At 37.5% G+C, this 10,138-nt stretch overlaps 2 protein-coding genes across 2 annotated transcripts in view; both read left to right on the top strand.

Moving 5' to 3' along the window:
• rcl1 (RNA terminal phosphate cyclase-like 1) overlaps positions 1–3,058 on the top strand; it is an 11,135-nt gene extending 8,077 nt beyond the window's left edge. Inside the window, exons 8-9 of the mRNA XM_089130683.1 lie at positions 784–887; positions 2,782–3,058. Coding sequence (XP_088986809.1) covers positions 784–887; positions 2,782–2,935 — 258 coding nt within the window. The 3' untranslated portion in view covers positions 2,936–3,058. The remainder of the gene's footprint in view (positions 1–783; positions 888–2,781) is intronic.
• Positions 3,059–3,861: 803 nt separating this feature from the next.
• mcc (MCC regulator of WNT signaling pathway) overlaps positions 3,862–10,138 on the top strand; it is a 63,906-nt gene continuing 57,629 nt past the window's right edge. The window contains exons 1-3 of the mRNA XM_089130679.1: positions 3,862–4,149; positions 6,452–6,696; positions 8,279–8,454. Coding sequence (XP_088986805.1) covers positions 4,025–4,149; positions 6,452–6,696; positions 8,279–8,454 — 546 coding nt within the window. The 5' untranslated portion in view covers positions 3,862–4,024. The remainder of the gene's footprint in view (positions 4,150–6,451; positions 6,697–8,278; positions 8,455–10,138) is intronic.

Here is a 10,138-nt window from a genome sequence, read left to right as displayed (position 1 = left end):
GAGTCTGACAGGAGCGTCCCGTGGACAGGGTTCGGGAGGTTCAGCTTTACTGAGATCTGGCATGATATGAGGAATATTTCAGCTTATGATCATTCATAATTCATACGATCGGGACGCGAGTGTCTCTTCAGGACGGGTGCAGATCAATTATTGGAGAGGATCGACTGCAGGTTTAAAGTTTCTGTTGTTTCACGCAACTAAACACTTCGGGCTCCTTAGACTTATCAGTAAAACTGTAGTAATATATCAAAGCATCTGTTCAAAGGAGCCGATTCAAATGAGCCGATTCAAATGAGCCGATTCATAGAGAAATGTGACATTTGATGTGTTAGTCAATGCTAATAATCATTCAGTGCCATGGAGGATTAAGAATACATTTACAGTATGATTGTGTCGTTTTGTGAGGGTTAATATGAATATGTCCATAATTTGTTCACATATGGATCAAAGATAAATGCATGCGCTTTATAATTATTCCTGAAGATCCGACATTCTCATCGACGGTTTATAAAAAACACAGGTTGCACTGGTTCGTTTGCCGCATATCGAGTGAAACGAGAACAAATGTGGGCGGGGCTTGTTTATTGTGCTATTGGCTGATCTCCTGTGAGTGACAGGTTATAGCCCCGCCCACATCATCATCAGAGGAGAGAAGAGATGGGACTGTTATTACTGTGATTGAGTTAGTTTTGTTATTGTTTTATTTCTAGCAGCCATATATATAACCATGGTAACCCTTGACCTCTTGATTGTGACGCTCCTCCTCCTTTCTTTAATCTGCAGGGCGGATGTGTGGATTCAACCAATCAGAGCTTGGCTCTCCTGTACATGACTTTAGGCCAGCAAGACGTCTCTAAAACCCTGTTAGGACCGCTCTCGCCCTACACGTAAGCACACACACACACACACACACACACACACACACACACTGACAGCAATATCAAGTCAAGTCAAGTCAAGTCAAGTTCAAGTCAAGTACAAAAATAATCAAATGACTTTTAAAAAAATGTATGTGTGATGTAACTCGACATCCTCGCCTCATTTAGTATGCGCGGTCTATGAATATGCAAATGAGTTGCAACACGTTGATCTGATTGGTTACAAGGTGGTCCCATCTGAAGAAATTATTTTATTATTTCAAATAACCAGGTCAGAAAAATAATGTTAAAACAAGACATATTATCTGATGGCATGTGACTACTTTAGTAAATGCGTCTTTGGATTAAGGATTTGTAGATATCTGGACTGGAACAAGACGAGAATACCCAGAAGATTCACGTTCTCCCGCCCTCATCACACCGGAAGTGTTCTCTGCGTCATGAATTGTCCATGTTCAGTTATCATGGTGCCGGTGCTGTGTGTCTGTCGAGTACAGTACTATGATAACTGAAGATTGACGGTGCCAACACATGTCTGAGCTCCAGTGGATCGACTCCGGAGGAACCTCCCTCGTCTGTCTGTGTGTGTGTGTGTGTGTGTGTGTGTGTGTGTGTGTGTGTGTGCTATAAATGGTTAAAGTGTCTCCTAGAACAGGTTCACATGCATTGAAGGTCAAAAACACTGTAATTTCCTCAGTGTCAAAGACTCAGTCTCTCTAAGCTCCGCCTCTCTGAGAGATGCTCTGCTCTGATTGGTCATTATCATATCTGGATCTGATCATCATAATTCTGATGTAAAGTCAAAGCTGACTTGTCAAAATTGCGTCAAAAAGTTGAAATTCTGAACTAAAAAAGTAATATTTATGACATTATGGTTTAAACGGAGTCAAAATTGACGTAAAGTTAAAATTGCGACAGTTAAAATGATGGCACACTCAGTCATAAGATATAATTAGGTTATTAAAAGTCATAATTATGATCAAAATTCTGAATCGAGATGAAATTGACAAGTCCAATATGACAGTTGAAATTAAGTCATAAATATGAATTAAATTAAAAGACAAAAACACCGCAAGTCAGAATTATGACATAAAATGTTGACTTGAAATATTTAATATTAAATTGACTTGAAATATCATAATTATGAAAAAAATATCAACTTTTCATATTTTCTACATTTTATCCTAACTTTTTAAAAAATGTGTAATTTTGTATTTTTACCTATTTTTACCCGTGTATATAATGTTATTTTAATATTTCATGAACCCCTTTATCCTAAAATATGTAATATTCCAATAATTTAACAACACATTCACGTGCTCACGACAATGTTATTGTATTTAACTAAAACTAAAACCATTAAAAACTGAAGTAAAGGTTTACTGAAATAAGATAAATGGTTGCCAAAGCAGTATTTCTAGGTTTTTTATTAGTTTAACTGAATTGTACTAAAATAACTAAAACTGAAATACAAAATAATAAACTTATATAGACATGTTAACTCCTAAAACTGTATAAACTATCAAAAATGACAAAAACAGACAACAGAACTACGAAAACTTTGAATTTCACATTTTCCTTATTTTTAATATATGAATTAAAACAATAACAGTTAAATATCACTGGTTCACAGTTCAACTCTGATGTTGGTTATGGTCACATGACATGCAGGTAAAGGGTTATTGGTCACATGACTTCAACTCTGATGTTGGTTATGGTCACATGACGTCAACTCTGATGTTGGTTATGGTCACATGACGTCAACTCTGATGTTGGTTATGGTCACATGACTTCAACTCTGATGTTGGTTATGGTCACATGACATGCAGGTAAAGGGTTATGGTCACATGTTTTTGGGCATGTACAGGGTAATGAACGGTTGTGTTCTTGTTCTCCACCGCAGGGTCGAGTTCCTGAGACACATCCGAGACTTCTTCCAGATCATGTTCAAGATGGAGCCCCAGAGACCCGGAGAAGACAAGTGTAAAGGAGGAGAGAAGGTCCTGATGACGTGTGTCGGGGCCGGTTACAGCAACATCAGCAAAACCATCAAATAAACGCTCGCAGTACTCAGTGCTCATCGCCTTAATAGTGTTTTGTTTGAGTTATTTCGTGAACAATGCCTGTTTTTATGCATTTTCATATGTTAAGTTATAGGAGTAATAAATGTTCTTTGCTGATCTGTGTTCTCCGGCGTGACTCTGCATTATTCAGGCGTTTCTCCAGGATGCCGTTTGACGTTCGCAGGATGCTAACCATGCTAACTGCTATTAAACACGTCATGAAGTCACAGTGGAGTTTCAGTTCATGTCTGTGCTGTTTGAAGAGGCTAGATGTGAGAAATTAATCGCTTTTGTATCCAATTTTTGAACTTTGTCGCCATCTCTGTTGGAAATCTGCAATTGCAGTCATTGGTGTAATGACAGATGTGTTTGTGCAGATATGACAGCTTTAAATGCTATCTGATTTAATCCAAAAAAATATACAAGACAAACTAAAATATTTTCTCAATAAATTACAATCATTAAGTTTTTCATTTAAAATAATGGCATTTTTTTATAATTTAAAATAAACAAATGTTTTGAGTTTGACAACCATCACATCAGAAAACACAGTTATACAGCTAGTTCAAAACACATAATAATGAATAATTTCTGAACATTGACTCTCAGTCTTAATTCACCTTCTCCTTATGGTTTCTCAATAAAATTCATAAAAGTATAGAGTAGAATAATCACAGTTCTGTGTGTGACTGGGATTTAAATTGTCTTCTGCTAATTAGCGAAGCATTAATGAATTATATTAACTGTTAAATAATATATTGGAGATTAAAATACTATTAGAGTTGTATTATTTTAAGTAAACAAAATAAATAGAGATGAAAAAATAACATAAGTAATAAATTTACTTTTGCTATGGTTAAATATTCAATGATATTTTTCAAAGTTTTTTTTTTCAACTTTCTCACAATTCTCAATTCTGATTTATAACACGCAATTGTATAAACTCGCAAATGTGAGAAAGAAAAATGTATTTGGAAACAAGCTATGCCACATGTTTTATCACATGCACACTAATTAGGCTACACAGAATGCAGTGGGTGTGCAGCTGCTGGAGCGTGTGTGTGTTTGTGCGCATGCGCGTTGATGATGGCGGCGGAGGTGAGCGGCAGCAGCGGCAGCAGCGACGCGTCAAACAGCACCGCGGAGGAGGAACGCGTGCGGCGGCTCTTCCAGACGTGCGACGGGGACGGAGACGGATACATAAACCGGTCAGAAAACACACTAAACTCTCTCGTTCTGCAAGAGAAACTAATTAAGAGTCGCGAAGCTGAGCAGCGGGACGCGCGCGGTGACGTCACGCGTGTTTCAGAGAGACTGTTGCAACAATGTAACGATTTAACTCGTGAAAAACAGACGCATAATCGCGTGTAAAGTTCGTTAAAGCTGTCAGAAGCGCGTTCGCGGTGTCGGAAGTGACGGGAAATGTTTCATCCTCATCCACTAAACTTTGGGGTGTTTGTTTATGTTTCTGAACTTGTTCTATTTTGGAACACATGAATTTGCTCACTTTTTGAATATACATATTTTAATACATATTTTATTTATTTTCTATTTTCGAGTGATTATTATGGTGTAAAATCCTCATCTCATAAATTAACAGCTTTTGTGTAAGCAAATCAGACTTTTCTTTTCTTGAAACTTTGACTGAAATCCTGTCTGGGACCCCAGCGTAAAGGTTAAGTTACATTGCTGATACTTTAAAAAAAATCAAATTAGTTAATTAAATTGAATTAAAGCTTTGAATTGAGTTAAAATTTGTTCAGTTGATGATTGTTCAACATTATTTTCTAATCGTTTCCAAAATCACAACAGCAGCATGCTTCAGTGTAAACGATTTATAATATTGTCTCCATCTTAAAAATGTCATTGCATTGCGTTAGATAGAAAACATCAAAGCAAGTGTCATTAAGTGTTAGGAAAGTTGCACAAATACAACCAGAAAGAAAGAACATGATAAAACAAACTATCTAGAGTTGCAAATAAAGACAGTGGTGTGACATTTCATGATTGTGAAACATCAGAAAAAGATTGTCATGGTTAAAGTGATGAAGTTCGTTCTCAAAACAAGAATGATTTGTTGTAAAAAAAGACACAAACGTACTTTATAAGCAAAACATTTGACAAAGAATGGAAGAATCTAGTTCAGGCATATAATGCAAATAATACATAACCATTATGTTAAACTTAAATCACTTCTTTATGCCTGGTGTCTAACAAAACAATTAATTTGCATTTTGTCCATTTTTGTCATCAGAATTTTGTCGGGCGAGTTATTAGATTAACGTCTTGAACTTAAAAAAACGATGTAATTCATCACGGTGGAACAGTCATCCGGATGTTTACGCATGTTTATTTGGGTCTATAACTAGCAGTGAAGAAGAAGAAGATCAGTGATCTGTCAGCACACATTAAAGAGACACAAAACAGCATTAAGTAATGCACCAATATGAACATTTTAGCCGATAACCGATATATCGGCCGATATTAAATCAAAATCCAAATTTTTATGTAATTTTTGAGAGCCTGATTACAAAAACAAAAGTCTCATCATTAAAATCCCCGTCTCAAACACACAGTTATGATGTTCTCATGATAATGTAGCCGATATGACACATGTTGCACTGAACTGTATTTTCCTTTTTTGAAGTGATTCCAATCATATTTCAAGCAATTCATAATCATCATGTTGAACAGTGCTCATCTGAAGGAAATAATACATTATTTATTATCTTTTATATATCAGACACATTTTATTATCAGACCGATAACGACAACATTAAAAATGAACCGATATCGGCCGATATATCGTGCATCCCTAGTATTTATTGTTTGAATCTCTTAAAAAATAAGTATAAAAAATAAAGACTTTGTTTCATATATCAAAAGTAACCTTCTCTGTCTTGTCTGTTATCGTTAATGAGATAAAGTTAAAAATATCCTGCTTATACAGTCACTTTTGTGCTTTTTTTGTGAAATGTCCAGTCTGCACAATTTATGACTGTAAATGTAAATAAAATTGTCATGTACATTTGAGGTACTAATATATTATTTTAAGTGTTAAAATGTATATTTTAGGTGCTAATATGTCAATTTCATGACATGTAAATAAACTAGAGATGCACGATATATTGGCCGATATTTTTAATGTTATCGGTCTGATAATAAAATGTGTCTGATATATTAGAGCCGATCAATAATGTATTATTTCCTTCAGATGCGCACTGTTCAACATGATGATTATGAATTGCTTGAAATATGATTGGAATCACTTCAAAAAAGGAAAATACAGTTCAGTGCAACATGTGTCATATCGGCCACATAACATTATCATGAGAACATCAGAACTGTGTGTTTGAGACGGGGATTTTAATGATGAGACTTTTGTTTTTGTAATCAGGCTCTCAAAAATTACGTTACACCTCTCTCTCTCTCTCTCTCTCTCTCTCTCTCTCTCTCTCTCTCTCTCTCTCTCTCTCTCTCTCTCTCTCTCTCTCTCTCTCTCTCTCTCAGGAATGATTTGTTGATGGTGTGCCGGCAGCTGAACATGGAGGACGCGGTGGCAGAGATCATGGGTCAGCTCGGCGCCGACGAGCGAGGAAAGATTTCCTTCGAAGACTTCACGCGCTGTCGCATGCAACTGGTCGGAGAGATCCGGAAAGAAGAAGGACACCTGTCTCTCGTCTCCGGCGACTCGGAGCAGAAGAGCCTTCGGGAGCGCGTCGCCTCCTGGCCGACCAGCAGCGAGAACAGTTTAGGTACGAGGTGTTCCCGGTCCAGAACCTTAAAGGGACAGTTCACCCACAAATAACACATTCCTCAAAATATCTTTCGGAAAAAGGTTTGTAACAACTTGAGGGTGAGTGACATTTTTGGGTGAACTGTCCTTTCTGACATCATCTTAAATGTGAATATGATTTTTTTTTTTAAATGAGACAATAATTCCTGCTGAAAAGTGGTCGGGGCACTAATGCACTCCATAAGGGAGAATATGCAAATGTAACCCACACTCTCGGAAAAAAAGGTACAAAAGTTGTCACTGGGGCTGTACCTTTTCAAAAGGTAAACTTTTGTCCATTTCATGAGCTAATAAATACATTTTTGGTGTTAATATGTACATTTTGGGTGCTAATATGTACATTTTAAGTGTTAATATGAACATTTTAAGTGTTACTATGTACATTTAAATGTTAATATGTACATTTTAGGTGCTAATATGTACATATTAGGTGGTAATATGTCCATTTCAGGAGCTAATATGTCAATTTCATGAGCTTATATGTCCATTTTAGGTGGTAATATGTACATTTGAGGTACTAATATATTATTTTAAGTGTTAAAATGTATATTTTAGGTGCTAATATGTACATTTTAGGTGCTAATATGTCAATTTCATGAGCTAATATGTCCTTTTTAGGTGGTAATATGTCCATTTTAGGTGCTAATATGTACCACTAAGGTACCAATATGCAGTCTTTGGGTACAAAAGTGTACCTTTTGAAAAGGTACAGCCCCAGTGACAGCTTTTGTACCTTTTTTTTCTGAGAGTGTAGTGCATAATAGAGATGCACCGATATGAAGATTTTGGCTGATGCCGATAACCGGTAATTCTTTAAATTTGAAAGCCGATAACCGGTATATCGGCCGATAAATCTACATCCAAATTCTTATGTAATTTTTGAGAGTCTGATTACAAAACAAAAGTCTCTCCATTAAAATCCCCGTCTCAAACACAGTTATGATGTTCTCATGATAATGTTATGTAGCCGATATGACGCTGCACATGTTGCACTGAACTGTATTTTCCTTCAATCATATTTTAAGCAATTCATAATCATCATGTTGAAATGTGCGCATCTGAAGGAAATAATGCATTATTTATCAGCTCTAATATTTTAAAAATGAACCGATATCGGCTGATACTGATATGATGGCCTATATAATGTGTAATAATAATGATTTCATGATTTTTATACATGGGTTTAACAATATATCACAATGCAAAACTGCAACAATGTGTGTAGTTCACCCAAAATAATCAATATGGGTGAAAGAATTCAAGTTGTCAGAGTTTTAGTGTCAGTACTATATTAAACTGCTATATATAATCTATAATAATGCAATGGGGATATTTGTGTTAAAGTGTCCGACATTATTTTATATATCTCTAGTCAGAGACGGTACAAGCATAGTCGTCTGAAATAACTCTTCAGAATCATGAATATTGTTATTCTGGCGTTTCTATCGTCTGTGCTTTGGGTCCTGTTCATTTACACACACAGTCTAACACCAAAGTTAGCATGTTCAGCTCGGCTCTGCCGTCTTGTGTGGTTCTCGCAGGCGCTCGTGAGAGTTGGGAGTTTGACTCTGGGGTCCGAGATTTACAGAGTCCAGATCAAGCCAATCCGAGCTCGCCGTTCCTCCAGAAGCTTCTCGAACCTTCATCCGGGCTTCACAAGCTCCTGTCGAAGCCGTCGGCGGCTCTGAGCGGAAACTACCTGGACCTGGCCAACACTGTGAGTCACAAACACACACACAAACAAGGAGATTTGTGGTTGAAATGTAAAAAAGTAACAAATCTTCGGGTCAATCTGAGCCCCTCAGGAATGACTGAAAATGCTTCAGTTCACATAGAAAACCCTAAACATGCTCACAATTCAAACTAAAATGCTAAAACTTTACCAATAAAAAGATTTTATATTGTGTGCATGTGTATCTGAATGCACACTGAAGTGTGTGATCAGAATGATTTGGTTTATTAATCATGTTTGATGATTCTGTGAGATTCGCTCTTCAAGAGTAAAACAGAGAAAGCTTGACCTGTGAACCGCTGAACCTTTATGATGCAGTGTGTGTGTCAGGCTGTAGATGGCGCTCTATCTCAGAGCGAGATTATCACTGGGATAAATATGAGCTGTCAGGATTGTATCTCAACATATCTTGTAGCTTTTGTCCTCTCTGAATTCAGTTTAATTTCCTGATGAGATCTTTAGCTTCTGGCGAGATGATGAAAGCAAGTCCTTCTGTCACGATACGGTATCAGTTTGCTCATAAAGATTGTTGAAATCGGTTTTCTTTCATGTGAATGCAGACAGCGAGCGATCCGAGCGGGCGTAGGGACATCTGCTCATCAGCTCCTCTTGTTCAGATCAGCCTTCGTGTCTGCACACCCAAGTGCAAATGTAATGCCCTTTTCACAAGATGTAAAATAAGACTCTGATGTCCCCAGAGTGTGTGTGTGTGTGTGTGTGTGTGTGAAGTTTTAGCACAAATACCCCACAGATATTGTTATATAGCATGTTAAAATTGTCACTTTTTGAGAGACTCACCGTTTTGTGTATGTCCCTTTAAATGCGAATGAGCTGTTGCTCCTGGCACAGGGGGCGGAGCTTCGAGAGCTTTTGTCCTTTTACCACACACACACACACACACACACAAACACTGAACATTTACAAAACATTTTGCCTTTTATGTTCAATCGGAGTCAGACAAAGATGGAGACACTCGTGTGTGTGTGTGTGTGTGTGTGAGTGAGTGTGATAGTGTGTGTGTGTGTGTGTGTGTGTGTGTGTGTGTGTGTGAATATTCAGGGTGGTTTGTTGAGTGATTGTTGTGTATTATCAGCATCTCTTGGCTGGTCTTCTCTGACATATGGCATGTATTAATGTGAGTGACGTCAGAGAGTGTGTGTGTGTGTGTGTGTGTGTGTGTGTGTGTTTACTGTGATGGAGGAATGTGCTCTTGGTGTCATGTGATGTTTTAACAGCTCTGCTGATGTGTGGATCAGGTTACCGCAGTAAAGCTGGACAGAATCATTACGGAGGACATTACAGCTCGAGTCGTGTGTGTTTACAGGCTAATTCTGCTTCAGGACTGGTTTAGGGCTTTAGATGTGGATGTTGTGTGTCAGTAGCGGGCTTTGATCTTCTGCTCCTCAGTGTTGGTTTTATTTTATTGTTAAGCTGAACAGTTGCATTAACTCTCTGTTGTAACACTAATGATGTGTGTTGTGAGTTATAATTGTCTTATCTTGATTATTGCTTTCATAGCAACCAGCTTGAGTACCTTAGCAACACCCTAGCAACTTAATAGGAACATCCTAGCAACCAACCGAAGACCCTAGCAACTGCATAGCAACACCCTAACAACCAACCGAATACCATTGCAACCACCGAGTACCCTAGCAACTGCATAGCAACA

Source organism: Pimephales promelas, chromosome 4 (genome assembly GCF_988280905.1).
Source record: "Pimephales promelas chromosome 4, fPimPro1.hap1.1, whole genome shotgun sequence".
In the NCBI taxonomy this organism is placed as follows: domain Eukaryota; kingdom Metazoa; phylum Chordata; class Actinopteri; order Cypriniformes; family Leuciscidae; genus Pimephales; species Pimephales promelas.
Note: the sequence above shows the minus strand (reverse complement) of the source record. Positions and strands in the feature narration are given on the sequence as shown.